This window comes from Ranitomeya variabilis, chromosome 2, assembly GCF_051348905.1.
Source record: "Ranitomeya variabilis isolate aRanVar5 chromosome 2, aRanVar5.hap1, whole genome shotgun sequence".
NCBI classification, from domain to species: Eukaryota; Metazoa; Chordata; class Amphibia; order Anura; family Dendrobatidae; genus Ranitomeya; species Ranitomeya variabilis.
Genome location: NC_135233.1, coordinates 986,473,819 through 986,495,468, shown reverse-complemented (window position 1 = coordinate 986,495,468; position 21,650 = coordinate 986,473,819). Strand labels below are relative to the sequence as shown.

The 21,650-nt window shown below is 44.7% G+C and overlaps 1 protein-coding gene across 2 annotated transcripts; it reads left to right on the top strand.

Moving 5' to 3' along the window:
* Window positions 1-1,618: 1,618 nt before the first annotated feature.
* Window positions 1,619-20,258, top strand: POLR2D (RNA polymerase II subunit D). 2 transcript variants are annotated; one of them, XM_077290902.1, is made up of 4 exons: window positions 1,619-1,917; window positions 5,062-5,242; window positions 18,150-18,245; window positions 20,042-20,258. In XM_077290902.1, exons 1-4 carry the CDS (start codon window positions 1,845-1,847, stop codon window positions 20,118-20,120), a joined length of 429 nt encoding a protein of 142 aa, XP_077147017.1. In that variant the 5' UTR covers window positions 1,619-1,844; the 3' UTR covers window positions 20,121-20,258. The 2 variants fall into 2 exon arrangements, with proteins under 2 accessions (XP_077147017.1, XP_077147016.1); XM_077290901.1 differs by lacking the exons at window positions 18,150-18,245; window positions 20,042-20,258 and adding exons at window positions 6,507-6,602; window positions 13,735-13,951.
* The last annotated feature ends 1,392 nt before the right edge of the window (window positions 20,259-21,650 follow it).

Genomic DNA, 21,650 nt, shown 5'->3' with positions numbered 1-21,650 from the left:
GTCATTATACAGTATGGAGCATCATGTGTGGTCATTATACAGTATGGAGCATCATGTGTGGCCATTATACAGTATGGAGCATCATGTGTGGCCATTATACAGTATGGAGCATCATGTGTGGCCATTATACAGTATGGAGCATCATGTACGGTCATTATACAGTATGGAGCATCATGTGTGGCCATTATACAGTATGGAGCATCATGTGTGGCCATTATACAGTATGGAGCATCATGTGTGGCCATTATACAGTATGGAGCACTGTATGGTCATTATACAGTATGGAGCATCATGTGCGGTCATTATACAGTATGGAGCATCATGTGTGGTCATTATACAGTATGGAGCATCATGTGTGGCCATTATACAGTATGGAGCATCATGTGTGGCCATTATACAGTATGGAGCATCATGTGTGGCCATTATACAGTATGGAGCATCATGTACGGTCATTATACAGTATGGAGCATCATGTGTGGCCATTATACAGTATGGAGCATCATGTGTGGCCATTATACAGTATGGAGCATCATGTGTGGCCATTATACAGTATGGAGCATCATGTGTGGCCATTATACAGTATGGAGCATCATGTACGGTCATTATACAGTATGGAGCATCATGTGTGGCCATTATACAGTATGGAGCATTATGTGCGGTCATTATACAGTATGGAGCATCATGTGCGGTCATTATACAGTATGGAGCATCATGTGCGGTCATTATACAGTATGGAGCATCATGTGCGGTCATTATACAGTATGGAGCATCATGTGCGGTCATTATACAGTATGGAGCATCATGTGCGGTCATTATACAGTATGGAGCATCATGTGCGGTCATTATACAGTATGGAGCATCATGTGCGGTCATTATACAGTATGGAGCATCATGTGTGGCCATTATACGGTATGGAGCATCATGTGTGGCCATTATACGGTATGGGGCTGTGTGGCCATATTTTTTTGTTTATAATTATTTTATATGAAACAGTGTGATCAGCAGTGCTAAATGGGTGTGGTTGGGACGTGGATATGGGTGTGCTAATTATGAATGGGTGTGGTCAGAGGCGTGGCCTAAAATTTGCCGCGGCGTGCATTGCGCACCGCAAACTTTGTCCCTCTTTCCCATCTTCAAAAGTTGGGAGGTGTGGTGAAGACCACAGAGTGCAGCTTTGTTGTATATGGAGGTGGCTGCTCCCAGCTCGCCCCTGTACACACCAGGGTCGGATTTTGAAGTGCTGGCCTTTTGTTATTTGCATTTCTGTCAGGAGTCTAATGTTTATGATGAAGTCTGCAGCCGCTCTGTGTGACTGCTGAATGCTCCGAGCTCGCACAATGCGCTGTCAGGATTCTCAGGGGTCGGAGGTCACGTAATGGCAACTATGGGAATCACAATCAAAATGCCAGAATTTCCATTTTTCGATCGGCGCTCCCCCAAAGAAAACCATGGAAGGGTGAGTGGATGTGTAAGTGGTGTACCCCTTTAAATAATATTCTTTCTGACACCACTAGGGGCGTTCACTGACTGTGGAGGTAGGTGCAAATCCCTGTGCTGTGACTCCCCTTAGTGGTGGCTGCAGGTACAGCAGAACTATCTCAGGAGCTTTTCTGCCCTTGGACTCCGCAGTGTGTGACCCCGGTACCGTACTCCCTCTAGCAGGAGTGTAGGGCGCAGACAACTGGAGTCCAGGTCCGGTCATGTGATTCTTTCCACCACATTTCCGGGTCCAGTGTTTTCCCTTCACCATAGAGATGTGACCTCCGGGTAGAGCGCCGACATCCAGCCTCTTATGCTCTGTGGTACTCTCGCTTACGTTATTCCAGACTCCAGTGGGATCCAGGATGGCGGCTGGCGGTGCTGAGGTGCGCACGGGGGACGTGGAGGAGGACGCCTCTCAGCTGCTCTTCCCCAAAGGTGACACTGTGGCCCGGGACTGACACCCGGAGGGGGAGGCGGAATATCGGAGCCCCGGGCCCCGTAATGTCAGTGTAGCAGAGCATGCGTATTATTGGGGGTTCCCTGTCCACAGGAGAGGAGATGGGTGCGCGCACAGTCCGGACCTCCGGGAGGGTGACTGCCCAGCCGCCCAGCGCTCAGTCCCAGCAGTCCGGACCTCCGGGAGGGTGACTGCCCAGCCCCCCAGCGCTCGGTCCCAGCAGTCCGGACCTCCGGGAGGGTGACTGCCCAGCCCCCCAGCGCTCGGTCCCAGCAGTCCGGACCTCCGGGAGGGTGACTGCCCAGCCCCCCAGCGCTCGGTCCCAGCAGTCCGGACCTCCGGGAGGGTGACTGCCCAGCCGCCCAGCGCTCGGTCCCAGCAGTCCGGACCTCCGGGAGGGTGACTGCCCAGCCCCCCAGCGCTCGGTCCCAGCAGTCCGGACCTCCGGGAGGGTGACTGCCCAGCCGCCCAGCGCTCAGTCCCAGCAGTCCGGACCTCCGGGAGGGTGACTGCCCAGCCCCCCAGCGCTCGGTCCCAGCAGTCCGGACCTCCGGGAGGGTGACTGCCCAGCCCCCCAGCGCTCGGTCCCAGCAGTCCGGACCTCCGGGAGGGTGACTGCCCAGCCGCCCAGCGCTCGGTCCCAGCAGTCCGGACCTCCGGGAGGGTGACTGCCCAGCCCCCCAGCGCTCGGTCCCAGCAGTCCGGACCTCCGGGAGGGTGACTGCCCAGCCCCCCAGCGCTCAGTCCCAGCGCTCAGTCCCAGCAGTCCTACTCAGCACCGAGCTCTGGCCCATGTTTGCCCGTATTAGCTTGCAGTGGACAAGGAATAGATGGATTTTAGGGAAAACTTAATTTGACCTATGATTAACTCCTGCACCCCCAGGCTATTTTTCCGCTCCCTCCTTGTCAGAGCCATAACACTTTTATTTTTCCATCAATATGGCGTGTGAGGGCTTGGTTTTTGCGGTACGAGTGGTGTTTTTTTCTCATTGCGCTGTTCACTGATCAGATTATTTTGATTGGGCAAAAGGGGATGATATAAGCTCTTTTTTTAATATTATTATTTTTTTTTTTTTTATTTTTTTTTTACTGGCTCCAATAGTCTCTTTAGGAGATATGGAGCTGCGATCATCTGGTCGCCTGTGCTGCACATATCCAAACCCTGCTAGGTGTTGCAAAAATTCTGATCTCCTGTGAACACTGGCCACATGCCGGTGTTCATAGATTTTCAATGACAGCGGCATAAGTTATTATTTATAAGATAGGTCATCAATAGCAGATCAGTGGGTCCTGCACCTTCACCGATCTCTTATTGGATACGGCATCCAGAGGTAAGAACTGACCCCAGTGGCAGAGGGCAGCACGGTGGCTCAGTGGTTAGCACTGTTGCTTTGCAGTCCTGGGTTTAAGTCCCACCATGGACAATTGTCTGTTCTCCCCGTGTTTGTGTGGGTTTCCTCCGGGTTCTCTGGTTTCCTCCCACACTCAAAAGACATACTGATAGGGAACCTAGACTGTGAGCCCCAATGGGGACAGTGATGATAATGTCTGTAGAGTGCTGCGGAATGATTGCGCTATATAAGCAAAGTATAATAATAATAAGAGCTCGGCTCTTGTCAAAGTGCAGGGGCCACTGCCCGGTACTGCAGCACAGCACCAAATCAGTCTTTCACTCAGAAAACTCAGCCAATTTTTTTTTCTCACTTCTCATCTGAGTTTTTGGTTTATTTTTTACAAGAATATTTCTAATTTCCTACATTAAAGAATTACAATATTTCTGTTAAAATCGGATGCAATACATATGTTACATAGTTATTAAGGTTGAAGGAAGACTTTAAGTCCATCTAGTTCAACCCATAGCCTAACATGCCCTAACATGTTGCTCCAGAGGAAGGCAAAAAAACCCATGTGGCAAAGAGTAAGCTCCACCATGGGGAAAAAAATTCCTTCCCGACCCCACATACGGCAATCAGACTAGTTCCCTGGATCAACGCCTTATCAAGGAATCTAGTGTATATACCCTGTAACATTATACTTTTCCAGAAAGGTATCCAGTCCCCTCTTAAATTGAAGCAATGAGTCACTCATTACAACATCATACGGCAGAGAGTTCCATAGTCAAACTAAATAGCCCCAAGTGTAATAACCTGTCTTGGTATTGCAGACCCCCCAGTCCTCTAATAACCTTGGTCGCTCTTCTCTGCACCCGCTCCAGTTCAGCTATGTCTTTCTTATACACCGGAGACCAGAACTGTGCACAGTATTCTAAGTGTGGTCGAACTAGTGACTTGTATAGAGGTAAAATGATGTTCTCCTCATGAGCATCTATGCCTCTTTTAATACATCCCATTATTTTATTTGCCTTTGTAGCAGCTGCCTGACACTGGCCACTGAATATGAGTTTGTCATCCACCCACACACCCAGGTCTTTTTCATTGACGGTTTTGCCCAGTATGTAATCCTCTATTTTGTGCACCCATTTGCTTGAATGGCCGAGTATTATCCGATTTACGGAATAAACTAGTGCATGCTGCATTTTTTCTGTTTCCACCTGCAGATTTGATCTGTGGAAAAAAAAATGCTCATATGCACCTCCCCACTGAATAACATGGGTCTAAGTGCAGTCTTTTTTTTTTTTTTTTTTTGCGAACAGCACTTGGACCAAACATACGGTCATGTGAACGATACTTCACTGTGGGAACATTTTTAGTTGATGGTTTAGCAGACAATGTAAAAGGTTAATGTTTCCATTCAATAACCACAAGCTCTTATATTAAAAACAATAGAAGCCCAGATATTGGAACATACCTTTTTAAAGGGAATGTCTCAAGTTCTTAAATGGTTGAAATTGTCAAGTGCATATGAAGACCAGCATCTGTTCAATTTACCTCTTGTTACAAATCCTCTCTTCTCAAGAACATGGGTCGTGTTGTCCAGATTGCACCCACCCTCTGTGTTGCTTGCAGCCTGGGGCAGCACTGCCAAGCCACCAGCCCAATCTTCAGGAGGATGTTGCCCCCCGCATGTAGGGAGCCGAGGGCAGAGAGCGTGCGCTCCTGAGCACAGATTCGAACATTCCTGTAACAGTAGAGGAATCATGTGAACATTTTATTTTTGTGCAGAGTTTGAGACTGCGGAGACGCTGCTGAATTCAGAAGTGCACATGTTACTGGAGCACAGAAAGCAGCAGAATGAGAGCGCAGAAGAGGAACAGGAGTTATCCGAAGTCTTTATGAAAACGCTCAACTACACCGCCAGGTTCAGCCGCTTCAAGAACAGAGAGACCATTGCCAGTGTCAGAAGGTATCCCCTATAATGTATAGAATTTTTAACAATTTTATATATACATTTATATTTTAGTTTTGGTGGACCTATATACTCGCATTGCAGAGTTTGTTTGGTGACTTGGATCAAAATTGGACATGTATGCGTCTTTTGGTGCGGACCACACAATCAGCAAAATGAGATGGACATGTAGGCAGCACCATAGACTATAATAAGTGCCAGTTCTGTCTTAAGAAACACTCGTGGCCTTGTTCTGACAACAGGTATTCATTGTGGGGTTTTTTTTTGGTTTTTTTTTTTTACATACAAGGAAAACAGACTGAGATTTGTTGGTGAGTTATGAGTTTCATCAGGTTTTTTTGTTTTTTTTTCTTCATGAAGTTTTTCTCACCTTCTATCTATTGGTCAGTGAATTTCATTTCCGAGTTTTGATCTAACACACAGATCAATATCTGATGTCTCTCAGTGATTTTGCACAGACCATTAGGCCATGTGCACACGTTCAGTATTTTTTGCGTTTTTCGCTATAAAAACGCTAACATATGCCTCCCATTATTTTCAGGGTATTCCGCATTTTTTGTGCAAATGTTGCATTTTTTTCCGCGAAAAAATCGCATCGCGGAAAAAAAGCAACATGTCACTTTTTCTAGTACTAATTCTAGTTCTAGTTAATGAACATCTGAATGTGCTCTATCAAGAAATGATGAACTCTTGGAAGGTGCAGAGGTAATACATCCAAGGAAGGGCAGATTATACACTGTAGCCATGGGGCTGACCACACCAAAACCTCTACAGGGGATCTGTGGCAATTTACATTATCATAATTCATCTCGGCTTTTTCCCACTTAACTCCTTCCCCAAAATGAGCTTAATTGTATGTCTAGATTGTAAGTAGTTTACCTCAATCTGACATGAAGTTTGTCCATATATCTGTCTACATCAGTGTTTCCCAAACTCCAGTCCTCACGGACCCCACGGGTCGTGTTTTCAGGATTTCCTTAGTATTGTGCAAGTAGAGGAAGTATCATCAAGGCATCAGGAATTGTCTTGCCTGTGCAACACTATGGAAATCCTGAAAACATGACCCGTGGGGTCCGTGAGGACTGGAGTTTGGGAAATACTGGTCTACATTCTGCAGGTAAATCCTATATAATCTTACATAGTTTTAGTCAAAGGTATAAGATCTTTAGAGACGATTTTACTTGCGTGTAGAGATAAAAATGTAACAACACTTTATATTTGTCCATAATGTGGCACTGAGCTGGCACCTCTCTTCCCACAGTCTGCTCTTACAGAAGAAGCTGCACAGGTTCGAGTTGGCGTGTTTAGCCAATCTATGTCCGGAAACAGCGGATGAAGCCAAAGCATTAATTCCAAGGTACGTGGCCCGTATGTTGTGTGTTTTTTTTTTTTTTGTTTTGTTTTTAGAATTTTTCCGTGTCCAGACCTTATTATTCTTAAATTAAAAGTGGAAAGTGCCAACTATGACTTTTTTTTTTTTTTTTTAATTCTTTAAAGTCTTCTTCATTCCCAAGAATGGAAAGTCTTTTTTAATTTGGTTTACTGTTTGTTGCCTGTATGAAGTGTGTACAAGGAGTGCAGCACTTACATGCTGTTCCTATCAATGCTTGTTAGCGCTTTAGTGCCCCTGCGTTCCCCTGTTACTGAGGCAAAGCTGCCCGATACAGCAACATCATAGAGCAGGTAATTTGAGCCATCGGCGGAACCATGCCGCTGTGGAGGCAGGTGAGCCGTGCACTTGTTGAGGGGGGGTATCCGCCTTTTGAGGGCAAAATCCTTATTTTTAATCTGTTCTTTACAAAGTTTTGAGTTAAACTAAGCCTCACGGGCATACAAGAGGCTGAATGAGTCAGGAGACTCTCAGCCGGTCTGTGCCTTGTCTTTTGCCCGACATGTGCAGGTCCCCCTTTATCTGACACTTCGTTATAGCAACCAAAATCCCATGTACATACTTTGAGACCAGGGTGGCAGAGAGTATCTCTCTGCAAACCCAAATCAAAAATCAGCTCCAAGCAGTATCAGATAACAGCAGGAGGACAAAAACAGCAAACTGATTATATCTAAAAGATATCATTTTATTATATCATAGAAAAGGTAAAATGTCATAACAATATATAAAACACCAAAAACAATGCAGACTGTTATGAACCCCACCCACACCTATCCCCACCCCACATATACACTTCAGTCCCTGGAAAAATAAATAAAGGTCCAAAGACCGTAACTCAGGGAAAAGAGAGTGCGTCCAAACATGGACATCAGGGAAGCAGCATGCATGAACCAGATGATCAGGAATAAAGTTACACCCGTCTATCTAACATCTAAGGCTACTTTCACACTAGCGTCGCACGACGAATTGCGACGTACCGACGCTAGCAGTGAAAGCGCCGCACAACGGGGGCAGGTGATGCTGTTTTCTCGGTCTCCCATGACAGCACTACGGAGAGAGGGGATCCGCCCTTCAGGGACAGGAAACCTACAGATAAAAGGGCGGTACCTCTCCCTCGCATCAGTTGGTTTCCTGTCCCTGACAGGGAACCTCTCTATCGGACGGTACCTGACATGAAGACCGATGGACCGGGACCGGGCGGTCGAGTTCCGGCAGCGAGGAGGCTCCTGCCGCGGCTTGTCCGGCTCCCGAAGCCGCCACCGCTGGAACCGAGAGGTTCTTCAGGGTGGGCGGGGGAGAGGTCGCCGCCAGACTCCGAGGGAAGAAGGGGCGCTAATCACCCGGAGCTCCTGTGCCGGCCGCTGCACGCTCCGGGTGTACAAAGATGGCCGCCGCTCCGGAAATGCGGCAGGACTTCCGGGTCATCGCGCGCGCATGCGCAGTAACATCTCTCCCTGGGAGCAGGAACCGGAAGTGCGGCAAACGCCGGGGGATTGGCGCCGGTTACAAAAAGGGAGATTGTGCGCACAGGGGTGTCGCACTTTCTCCCTGTAACCATGGAGGACAGCGACACACAGGAGCTGCAGCCTGGACAGCAGCGCCATGCAAAAAGCACCAGGAGTGGATCCAGCAGCCGTTCCACACGGCGCAGCAGATCCGCTGCGAAGACTGACACTCCGTCTCAAGGACCTTCCTTACCAGGCCCGAGTCCCCCTCCAGAACCGGTACCTGTCTCCACATCCAGGTGGTGAGTGATCTTCGTGAATGTGCATATTTATAATGGGGCTCCCTCTTCTCCCTTACTAGGGTAAGAAGAGCACGGAGAAAAGGAAAAATAGGGTCTGCCCCACCTGCAACAAAGCTTTACCAGTAACCTGGGAGAAAAAGCTTTGCAAATCATGCATTCAACGCTTGCTATGTGAGGAGACCCCCGACTTTGCCTCTGAACTTAAAAATGTAATCCGATCTGAGGTTCAGAATGCCCTTCTATCCTCCAAAAAAGAGGTGAAGAAGGTGAAAGAATCAGTACATTCCCACTCGGGCCGATCGTCATCCGAAAATGCGGATTCGGACGATTCAAAATCCCCCCTATCCTCTTCTGAGGAAGAGTCTGGCCGACATTGCTTCCCACTAGAAGAAGTGGATTCCTTAGTGAGAGCAGTTAGGGCTACTATGGGGGTAGAGGAACCCAAACCCGACAAAACGGCCCAAGATGTAATGTTTGGAGGTCTGGGACAAAAAAAGAGGAGAACCTTTCCCCTAAATCCTAATGTCCAGACATTAATTAAAAAAGAGTGGGAGAAACCAGACAGAAGAAATTCCTCGGTACCCTCCCTTAAAAGAAAATATCCCTTCGAGGATGAGGCTTCCTCTTTCTGGGATAAGGCACCAAAACTAGATGTTGCAGTAGCCAAAGCCTCGAAAAAATTCGCGCTGCCATTCGAGGACATGGGTACCCTCAAAGACCCATTAGATAAAAAAGCGGACACTTTCCTCAAGGGAGCATGGGAATCAGCTGGGGGTAGCCTGAGGCCTGCAGTCGCAGCTACTTGCACCTCCAGATCCCTTATGGTTTGGATCGACCAGCTAGAAAGTCAGATCAAAGACGGGTTACCCAGAAAACAATTGCTGGATTCGTTCCCTGCAATGAGAGCAGCAGCAGCGTTCCTGGCAGACTCCTCGGCGGACTCTGTACGCCTAACATCTAAAGCCGCCGCTCTTTCCAACGCTGCCAGAAGAACCTTGTGGCTAAAGAGCTGGCCGGGAGATCTACAGACAAAACTAAAGTTATGTTCTATCCCATGTGAGGGCAATTTTTTATTCGGAGAAACCCTGGATGACATCCTCCAAAAGGCGGGAGATAAGAAAAAGGGGTTTCCAAATCTGGGTCCGACTCCATTTAAACAGTCTTTTCGGAGCCGTAGATTTTTCCGTCGTAGACCCCCCAGAGAGCAGAATAAGTGGGAAGAAGGAGGGAGAAGGGATAGGGGCTACCTCTTTGGCAACACCTCCCGTGACAAAAAATTCTCCAAATGACATTCATCCTCCGGTGGGAGGGAGGCTAACATCATTCCTTCCCGCCTGGGAAAAAATCTCCAACAACATCTGGATCCTGAATATCATACAATATGGCCTAAAAATAGATTTTGTGTCTTTTCCTCCCCGGAATTATGTAATAACAAAAACAAGATCTTCGGCTGCAGAACAGACTGCATTAGAGGAGGAAATTATGACCCTACTACAAAAATCGGTGATTCGGGAAATATCTCCTCAGGAGGTAGGGGAAGGTTTTTTCTCCCCTCTATTTTTAGTACCAAAGCCCGACGGGTCCTTTCGGACAATTATAAATCTAAAAAACCTGAACAGATATGTCGTAAACCACAAATTCAAAATGGAGACGATAAGGTCCACTATAAAGATTCTCTTCCCGAACTGCTACATGGTCGTAATAGACCTAACCGACGCATATTACCATGTGCCCATTCACATCCAATCCCAAAAATTCCTCAGGATGGCAGTCTCCATAAAGGGTCAGATAAGATTGTTTCAATACAAAGCTCTTCCTTTCGGGATTTCAATAGCCCCACGTATATTTACGAAAATAATAGCGGAAATGATGGCCCACGTGAGGGAACAAGATATACTAATAATCCCTTACCTGGACGACTTTCTTATCGCAAGCAACTCAGCACAAAGTTGCAGGGAAAAGAGAGACCAGGTAATGGCCATCCTGACGGACTTGGGATGGCTTATAAATATAAAAAAATCAAAATTGGAACCCTGTCAAGTACAAGAGTTCCTAGGACTGACATTGGACTCTCGGGTCCAAGAATGCCGGCTTCCGGGTCCCAAAAAAGACAACATACTGTCCATGATAGCGCGAACATTACACAATCCCTCAATGACTCTAAGGAGGGCAATGTCGCTGCTGGGCTCTCTGTCCTCATGCCTACCAGCGATACCTTTCGCGCAATTTCATACAAGAGAGCTTCAGTGGCACATCCTGGAATGGCAATTGTTACTAAAAAACAAATTGGAAAGCCGGCTCACCCTAGATTCATCAGTTATTCATTCCCTTCTTTGGTGGGGAAAAGACCAAAACCTGTCAAAGGGAGTCCCTTGGGTACCAAACATCTCTCGGATAATAACTACCGATGCGAGCCCCAAAGGGTGGGGGGCTCACCTGGGGGACAAAATAGCCCAGGGAAACTGGTCAGATCAAAAACTATTAGCATCCTCCAACCAAAAAGAACTTTGGGCGGTATATCATGCTCTTCTTTCTTTCCTAGCCGACATTCAGGGACACCATGTCCGAATTCTTTCGGACAACAAAGTGACTGTGGCCTATATAAACCACCAGGGTGGAACAAGGTCTCATTCACTGATGAGTTGTTCAGCCAAAATTATCAAACTGGCGGAAGAAAACTTACTATCCCTCTCGGCACTACACATCCAGGGTTCAAACAACGAAAGGGCAGATTACCTGAGCCGGACTCAGTTGAAACAAGGCGAGTGGTCCCTAAACCAATCCATCTACAATCAGATCACAAAAATGTGGGGGACACCAACAATAGACCTGTTCGCCAATTGCAAAAACAAAAAAGTAGGCAGATTTTGTTCCCTAAACCCAGAAGGGAATCCCCAGGCTCTGGATGCTTTTCTGATTCCATGGACACACAAACTGACATACGCCTTTCCGCCAACCATTCTGATTCCAGCAGTCATTCGGAAAGTCAGAGAGGACAAAACAAAAATGATCCTGATTGCCCCATTCTGGCCAAAAAGAGCATGGTTTTCCTGGCTAAGGATACTATCGATATCAGACCCGTGGGTTCTACCGGATATGCCAGACCTTCTACATCAAGGTCCAATCTTCCACCCACAGGAGTCGAACCTCCATTTGACAGCCTGGTTTTTGAACGGGGACTATTAAGAGAAAGAGGTTTCTCAGATAACTTAGTGGCTACACTCTTAAAAAGTAGAAAGCCCGTCACCACTAAAATTTATGGGAAGACGTGGAGGAAATTCCTATCTGTCTCCAAGGTAAAGATCCAGGACAGGCCTTCAATTCCTAAAATTCTGGAGTTCCTACAAAAAGGCCTGGAGCAGGGGCTGGCAGTCAGTACCCTTAAGGTACAAATAGCAGCTTTAGGAGCCTTGTATAACCAAAACATTGCTGCTAACCCATGGGTAATAAGATTTATCAAGGCGGTTACAAGATCAAAACCCTTAATTATTCAAAAAACACCCTCATGGGACCTAAATTTAGTCCTTTCAGCATTAACGGGCCCTCCATTCGAACCCATACAAACAATTTCCATAAAAACATTATCACTTAAAACTATTCTCTTAGTAGCCCTAACATCTGCGCGCCGAATAAGTGACATCCAAGCCCTCTCCTCTAATCCACCTTTCACTAAAATCTTGGATGATAGAGTCATTCTTAGACCTGACCCAGCCTATTTGCCAAAAATGGCATCAAAATTTCATAGGTCACAAGAAGTATCCCTACCATCCTTCTGTCCAGACCCGAAAAACGAGAAAGAGCTAAACTTCCATAATCTAGACGTTAGAAGATGCCTAGTCCAATACCTAGATTCCACCAGGGAGTATAGGAAGGAAGGCTCTTTGTTTATCTGTTTTCAGGGTCCCAGAAAAGGATTCCGGGCGTCCAAGGGGACTTTAGCCAGATGGATTAAGGAGGCAATAGCCTTGGCATATTCATCTTCAGGGAACACGATCCCGGATGGTATAAAAGCGCATTCCACAAGAGCAGTAGCTACCTCATGGGCTGAGAGGTCAGAGGTATCAATAGAGCAGATCTGTAAGGCGGCCACCTGGTCATCACCATCAACCTTTTTTAGGCACTATAGATTAAATCTAGCCTCTGTATCTGACTTAACCTTCGGACGAAGGGTCCTTGAGGCGGTGGTCCCTCCCTAAGCTTAATCTCTGCAATTCTCTCCGTAGTGCTGTCATGGGAGACCGAGAAAGTCATAGTTACTCACCGTTAACGGTGTTTCTCGGAGCCCATGACAGCACCTGCTTATTCCCTCCCATCACGAGTGCGGTGAGCACTTTTTCTAATTATAATTTATATAATTTATATGATGTATATACTATATGTTTAGGCACGGGGTTCCTCTTTTAAGAAATGTTATAAAATAATGTTCTCTCTGTTGCAACTAACCTGGAGGTCCTCTGATGCTCTGTAAACCAACTGATGCGAGGGAGAGGTACCGCCCTTTTATCTGTAGGTTTCCTGTCCCTGAAGGGCGGATCCCCTCTCTCCGTAGTGCTGTCATGGGCTCCGAGAAACACCGTTAACGGTGAGTAACTATGACTTTTCAATGCATCCGCTGCCCCATTGTGAGGTGTGGGGGGGGGGCGGAGTTCCGGCCGCGCATGCGCGGTCGGAAATGGCGGACACAACGCACCAAAAAACATTACATGCAACGTTTTTTGGTGGCGACAGTCCGACGCAACCGTCGCACGACAGTTGCGACATGTGACAATGCATCGCTAATGCAAGTCTATGGAGAAACGCATCCTGCAAGCACTTTTGCAGGATGCGTTTTTTCTACAAAACGACGCATAGCGACGTGCAGTGCACGACGCTAGTGTGAAAGTAGCCTAAGGTGCAATAGTGCATGGCAAGAAATGCAGCGCTTACCTACAGATGAGTGGAAACAAGGAGGTGGGGTGGGGATAGGTGTGGGTGGGGTTCATAACAGTTTGCATTATTTTTTGGTGTTCTATATATTGTTGTGACATTTTACCTTTTCTGATATAATAAAATATGATATCTCTTAGATATAATCAGTTTGCTCTTTTTGTCCTCCTGCTGTTATCTTATCACTTCGTTATAGCAAGAAATAGTGTGGATGTTTTTGAAAATATTGCACTCACAATTCTTGTACAACACATGAAATGGGCTTATAAAACTGGGGGAGAAAAGTCTGTGCACAGCTTTTGCCAAGGATGTGTCTGAACGTAGCCGTAGTCCAAATCTTCATGGTGCAGAAGTAGATTGTATCTTGTGATTATTTTTCAAAATAATGCATCTTTTCTTCGTATTTTGCTTCCCATCTTCCTCCAGTCTTGAAGGCCGTTTTGAAGAGGAGGAGCTGCAGCAAATATTAGATGACATTCAGACGAAGAGAAGCTTTCAGTACTGAAGAACGAGTCCTAGTCATCAGCCATGTTCATTCTCCACCAGCAGCAGTCTGCAGTTGTCATCAGTGTTCCCATTTCCAGCAGAGACTCTGTACCTGTTGTGTTCATCCTTTAATAAATATATTTTTTGTAATGCTGAATTATGTAAGAGATCCATCACCTTCTCCTTCTACCACTGTGGTCCTGTTAATGAATGATTACACTTATTGTAAAACCTTTTATTTTATGTAAGAAGGATATCGGGTGGAAATGTTTCTGTACATATGTATTAATGTGGGCTTTTTTTTAATAAGATAAAGAAAAAAAGAAAAAAAAAAGGGTGCATTGTTTCACTTGTTTATTTTTCGTAGGTGGGGACCATGTTTTTAAAGTTACACCATGCTGTCTTGTAGCTTGGCTGGGTTTTTGGTTGGGCACAAATGGTTGATGCCTAAGGGTAAATGGATGGCTACTTTTCCGAGTGGGCTTAGATTGTAAGCCGCTGTGGAAACTGAGCCGACGACTCTGATGCAAAATGTTGTCTAATTGTTATCAACCTCTAGTTTTACCCACACTGATTAGATTACTGACCTTTCAAATATGAAACTTCATCTTCCTGCAAAATACCATTTCTATGTTATGGTGATCAATCAAACTTGAGTAAATAGCAAAGGGAACCTAAAACATAACATTTATTTCATCCATTAAAATGACAAGACACAACACATAAAAACCAAACATGAGCATTAACCAATCGTTAATCAGACAATGGGTTGATTATTAATCAAGAGATCAAACAATAGTGTTTAGGACAGATTGGTTTCTTATACTTCCAAAACAATTATTCAACTAATAAGCCGAAGGCTCAGCAGAGAAACCAAACGCACAAATCTAAACGGATACCAACACTATTGTCCATGCAACCATACTTATACTCCAATACGTGAAGCAAATCAGTACCACTGATGATCACCCATAGTATGCTTGCAAAATTGAATGAGGATGCATAATAAAATGATATGGAACAATCTCACCAAATGATGGAAATACCGCATAAAGGGTGCACCCTCCTGTTCAGTTAGTTAGAAATCCAATGGATCAATACATGACTCCATAGATCGTTCCTGTTCAGGACCACCTCCCTAAGCGTTTCATCCCAATGGGGAATCATCAGGGGACAGGGCAGCCAGATAGTGGCCTTGATGATAGGGTACTTCGCCATCATAAATATTCACATAGAGCCTATCGGCTTTCTGACTAACTGAACAGGAGGGTGCATCCTTTATGCGGTATTTCCATCATTTGGTGACATTGTTCCATATCATTTTATTATGCACCCTCATTCATTTTTGCAAGCATAGTATGGGTGATCATCAGTGGTACTGATTTGCTTCACGTATTTGAGTATAAGTATGCTTGCATGGACAATAGTGTTGGTTTCCGTTTAGATTTGTGCGTTTGGTTTCTCTGCTGAGCCTTCAGCTTCTTAATTGAATAATTGTTTTGGAAGTATAAGAAACCAATCTGTCCTAAACACTATTGTTTGATCTCTTGATTAATAATCAACCCATTGTCTGATTAACGATTGGTTAATGCACATGTTTGCTTTTTATGTGTTGTGTCTTGTCATTTTAATGGATGTAATACATGTTATGTTTTAGGTTCCCTTTTGCTGTTTACTTAAATACTTTGTGGGTAACCCCCCTTTTTCAAAAGCTTGGTTGGCTTTCAACCCTTTGCTATTTTTATATCAATCAAACTTGGATAAACCTCAAAGGGAATTCTTAACCCCTTAGTGATGTCACTTTATATGGCAATAACTCTGGAATGTTTCAACATATCCCATTTGATTTTGAAATTTTTTTTTGTGACCTATTGTACTTTGCTAATAATAAACTTAGGTTAACATGTTTTGCGCTTAAAAAAAAAAAAAAAAAAACTGTCCAACCATTTGCAATTTGAAAACTTTGAATGGATTATCCCTATAATCCAGTATACGGTAGTCATAAGGCTACTTTCAGACATAGCGCATTTTTTGAGCGCTATTTTGCGGGCGCTTTTCAAAAATGCGCAATGTCATTTTCGTCTGCCGGCAAAGTGAATGAGAAATTCACTTTGCCGTTCAGACACACCGCAAAAAAACGCGGCGCTTTTGTCTGCAAACACGCCGGCGTAAAAAGAATTGACATGTCAATTCTTTACGCAGCGGCGTGTCTGCGTATCCCCATAGGGCCCCATATTACCGTCCACACACAGCGCCTTTGTCCTGGGTGTCGGCGTCTTTGTACGGAGGGGTTGACACCCAGGACCGGACGTGACGTCGGACAGGAAGAGGGAAGCCCCCGCCCCCCAGTGAAGCAGCATGGAGTCCTTCAGAATGAGCATAAACGTGGGGCTGCTGATCGATTTGGTGTGTGTGTGTGTGTGTGCGTGTGTGTGTGTCTGTCCCCATGCGACGCTAGTGGCACCACTGTGCTAAGTCGCCGTATGGGACTACTACTCCCATCCGGTATTAGGATGGGAGAGTTGTCCCTGTGTCCGGCGACTTAGCACAATTGTAAAGTTACACAACACACACACAATACACATACATGACACACAGTACAGTACATACAACATATAACACAGAGTATATACTCACCAACAGCACACTTGTAGGCGAAGCCCTCGATCCTCCAGGAAAAAAATCACAAAATAAAAAATCAAATCCATACTCCCTGTCCGCAGAATCCATAAAACGAGTGTCCCACGCCGATCGGCTGCTCTCCGGCGATACACTGCCAGGAGCGAAGCTCCTAGCAGTGTATCGCGTACTGTCCCGGAGCTCAATGGCTCCGGCGTCTCGGTTAACGGCAGTACAGCTGCGTTGAACTTTCCCACGCAGCACTGCCGTTAAGCGAGAGTGCCGGGGTCAATGACCGCCGGTAAACTCGCTCGCGCATGCGCAGTGACACACCGACAGGAACTATGGCTCCTGTCAGTGTGTTGCTGCAGCCGTGGAGAGCAGACATATCTCTGGATGTGTCTGTTCTCCATGGAAAATCTTGATACGTGGCACTTAAATACATGGCAATTAAATACGTGACACGTGGCACTTATACGTGATACGTGTCACTTAAATACGTGGCACTTTGATACGTGGCACTGAAATACGTGGCCCTGAAATACGTGGCACGTGGCACTGAAATATGTGGCACGTGGCACTTTGATACGTGGCACTGAAATACGTGATACGTGGCAAAGAAATATGTGGCACTTAACCCTGCTGTTCTATATGTTCTAGACTATAATAAGTGCCAGTTCTGTCTTAAGAAACACTCGTGGCCTTGTTCTGACAACAGGTATTCATTGTGGGTTTTTTTTTGGTTTGTTTTTTTTACATACAAGGAAAACAGACTGAGATTTGTTGGTGAGTTATGAGTTTCATCAGGTTTTTTTGTTTTTTTTTCTTCATGAAGTTTTTCTCACCTTCTATCTATTGGTCAGTGAATTTCATTTCCGAGTTTTGATCTAACACACAGATCAATATCTGATGTCTCTCAGTGATTTTGCACAGACCATTAGGCCATGTGCACACGTTCAGTATTTTTTGCGTTTTTCGCTATAAAAACGCTAACATATGCCTCCCATTATTTTCAGGGTATTCCGCATTTTTTGTGCAAATGTTGCATTTTTTTCCGCGAAAAAATCGCATCGCGGAAAAAAAGCAACATGTCACTTTTTCTAGTACTAATTCTAGTTCTAGTTAATGAACATCTGAATGTGCTCTATCAAGAAATGATGAACTCTTGGAAGGTGCAGAGGTAATACATCCAAGGAAGGGCAGATTATACACTGTAGCCATGGGGCTGACCACACCAAAACCTCTACAGGGGATCTGTGGCAATTTACATTATCATAATTCATCTCGGCTTTTTCCCACTTAACTCCTTCCCCAAAATGAGCTTAATTGTATGTCTAGATTGTAAGTAGTTTACCTCAATCTGACATGAAGTTTGTCCATATATCTGTCTACATCAGTGTTTCCCAAACTCCAGTCCTCACGGACCCCACAGGTCGTGTTTTCAGGATTTCCTTAGTATTGTGCAAGTAGAGGAAGTATCATCAAGGCATCAGGAATTGTCTTGCCTGTGCAACACTATGGAAATCCTGAAAACATGACCCGTGGGGTCCGTGAGGACTGGAGTTTGGGAAATACTGGTCTACATTCTGCAGGTAAATCCTATATAATCTTACATAGTTTTAGTCAAAGGTATAAGATCTTTAGAGACGATTTTACTTGCGTGTAGAGATAAAAATGTACCCACACTTTATATTTGTCCATAATGTGGCACTGAGCTAGCACCTCTCTTCCCACAGTCTGCTCTTACAGAAGAAGCTGCACAGGTTCGAGTTGGCGTGTTTAGCCAATCTGTGTCCGGAAACAGCGGATGAAGCCAAAGCATTAATTCCAAGGTACGTGGCCCGTATGTTGTGTGTGTTTTTTTTTTGTTTTTGTTTTTTTGTTTTGTTTTGTTTTTAGAATTTTTCCGTGTCCAGACCACATTATTCTTAAATTAAAAGTGGAAAGTGCCAACTATGACTTTTTTTTTTTTTTTATTCTTTAAAATCTTCTTCATTCTCAAGAATGGAAAGTCTTTTTTAATTTGGTTTACGGTTTGTTGCCTGTATGAAGTGTGTACAAGGAGTGCAGCACTTACATGCTGTTCCTATCAATGCTTGTAAGCGCTTTAGTGCCCCTGCGTTCCCCTGTTACTGAGGCAAAGCTGCCCGATACAGCAACATCATAGAGCAGGTAATTTGAGCCATCGGCGGAACCATGCCGCTGTGGAGGCAGGTGAGCCGTGCACTTGTTGAGGGGGGTATCCGCCTTTTGAGGGCAAAATCCTTATTTTTTAATCTGTTCTTTACAAAGTTTTGAGTTAAACTAAGCCTCACGGGCATACAAGAGGCTGAATGAGTCAGGAGACTCTCAGCCGGTCTGTGCCTTGTCTTTTGCCCGACATGTGCAGGTCCCCCTTTATCTGACACTTCGTTATAGCAACCAATATCCCATGTACATACTTAGAGACCAGGGTGGCAGAGAATATCTGTCTGCAAATCAAAAATCAGCTCCAAGCAGTATCAGATAACAGCAGGAGGACAAAAACAGCAAACTGATTATATCTAAAAGATATCATATCACTTTATTATATCATAGAAAAGGTAAAATGTCGTAACAATATATAAAACACCAAAAAACAATGCAGACTGTTATGAACCCCACCCACACCTATCCCCACCCCACATATACACTTCAGTCCCTGGAAAAATAAATAAAGGTCCAAAGACCGTAACTCAGGGAAAAGAGAGTGCGTCCAAACATGGACATCAGGGAAGCAGCATGCATGAACCAGATGATCAGGAATAAAGTTACACCCGTCTATCTAACATCTAAGGCTACTTTCACACTAGCGTCGTACGACGAATTGCGACGTACCGACGCTAGCAGTGAATGCGCCGCACAACGGGGGCAGCGGATGCTGTTTTTCAACGCATCCGCTGCCCCATTGTGAGTTGTGGGGAGGAGGGGGCGGAGTTCCGGCCGCGCATGCGCGGTCGGAAATGGCAGACACAACGCACCAAAAAAGTTACATGCAACGTTTTTTGGTGGCGACGGTCCGACGCAACCGTCGCACGACGGTTGCGACATGTGATAATGCGTCGCTAATGCAAGTCTATGGAGAAACGCATCCTGCAAGCACTTTTGCAGGATGCGTTTTTTTCTACGAAAGACGCATAGCGACGTGCAGTGCACGACGCTAGTGTGAAAGTAGCCTAAGGTGCAATAGTGCATGGCAAGAAATGCAGTGCTTACCAACAGATGAGTGGGGATAGGTGTGGGTGGGGTTCATAACAGTCTGCATTATTTTTTGGTGTTCTATATATTGTTGTGACATTTTACCTTTTCTGATATAATAAAATATGATATCTTTTAGATATAATCAGTTTGCTCTTTTTGTCCTCCTGCTGTTATCTTATCACTTCGTTATAGCAAGAAATAGTGTGGATGTTTTTGAAAATATTGCACTCACAATTATTGTACAACACATGAAATGGGCTTATAAAACTGGGGGAGAAAAAAGTCTGTGCACAGCTTTTGCCAAGGATGTGTCTGAACGTAGCCATGGTGCAGAAGTAGATTGTATCTTGTGATTATTTTTCAAAATAATGCATCTTTTCTTCGTATTTTGCTTCCCATCTTCCTCCAGTCTTGAAGGCCGTTTTGAAGAGGAGGAGCTGCAGCAAATATTAGATGACATTCAGACGAAGAGAAGCTTTCAGTACTGAAGAACGAGTCCTAGTCATCAGCCATGTTCATTCTCCACCAGCAGCAGTCTGCAGTTGTCATCAGTGTTCCCATTTCCAGCAGAGACTCTGTACCTGTTGTGTTCATCCTTTAATAAATATATTTTTTGTAATGCTGAATTATGTAAGAGATCCATCACCTTCTCCTTCTACCACTGTGGTCCTGTTAATGAATGATTACACTTATTGTAAAACCTTTTATTTTATGTAAGAAGGATATCGGGTGGAAATGTTTCTGTACATATGTATTAATGTGGGCTTTTTTTATTAAGATATAGAAAAATAATTAAAAAAAGGTGCATTATTTCACTTTTTTATTTTTCGTAGGTGGGGACCATGTTTTTAAAGTTACACCATGCTGTCTTGTAGCTTGGCTGGGTTTTTGGTTGGGCACAAATGGTTGATGCCTAAGGGTAAATGGATGGCTACTTTTCCGAGTGGGCTTAGATTGTAAGACGCTGTGGAAACTGAGCCGACGACTCTGATGCAAAATGTTGTCTTATTGTTATCAACCTCTAGTTTTACCCACACTGATTAGATTACTGACCTTTCAAATATGAAACTTCATCTTCCTGCAAAATACCATTTCTATGTTATGGTGATCAATCAAACTTGAGTAAATAGCAAAAGGGAACCGAAAACATAACATTTATTTCATCCATTAAAATGACAAGACACAACACATAAAAACCAAACATGAGCATTAACCAATCGTTAATCAGACAATGGGTTGATTATTAATCAAGAGATCAAACGATAGTGTTTAAGACAGATTGGTTTCTTATACTTCCAAAACAATTATTCAACTAATAAGCCGAAGGCTCAGCAGAGAAACCAAACGCACAAATCTAAACAGATACCAACACTATTGTCCATGCAACCATACTTATACTCAAATATGTGAAGCAAATCAGTACCACTGATGATCACCCATAGTATGCTTGCAAAATTGAATGAGGATGCATAATAAAATATGGAGCAATCTCACCAAATGATGGAAATACCGCATAAAGGATGCACCCTCCTGTTCAGTTAGTTAGAAATCCAATGGATCAATACACGACTCCATAGATCGTTCCTGTTCAGGACCACCTCCCTACGCGTTTCATCCCAATGGGGAATCATCAGGGGACGGGGCAGTCAGATAGTGGCCTTGATGATAGGCTCTATGTGAATATTTATGATGGCGAAGTACCCTATCGGCTTTCTGACTAACTGAACAGGAGGGTGCATCCTTTATGCGGTATTTCCATCATTTGGTGAGCTTGTTCCATATCACTTTATTATGCACCCTCATTCATTTTTGCAAGCATACTATGGGTGATCATCAGTGGTACTGATTTGCTTCACGTATTTGAGTATAAGTATGCTTGCATGGACAATAGTGTTGGTATCCGTTTAGATTTGTGCGTTTGGTTTCTCTGCTGAGCCTTCGGCTTATTAGTTGAATAATTGTTTTGGAAGTATAAGAAACCAATCTGTCCTAAACAATATTGTTTGATCTCTTGATTA

Coding starts and splice junctions, on each gene's coding strand:
- POLR2D (XM_077290902.1), top strand. CDS start 1,845: ATGGCGGCTGGCGGTGCTGAGGTGCGCACGGGGGACGTGGAGGAGGAC. Junction 1,918..5,061: donor TCAGCTGCTCTTCCCCAAAG/GTGACACTGTGG, acceptor ATTTTTGTGCAG/AGTTTGAGACTGCGGAGACG. Junction 5,243..18,149: donor ACCATTGCCAGTGTCAGAAG/GTATCCCCTATA, acceptor CTCTTCCCACAG/TCTGCTCTTACAGAAGAAGC.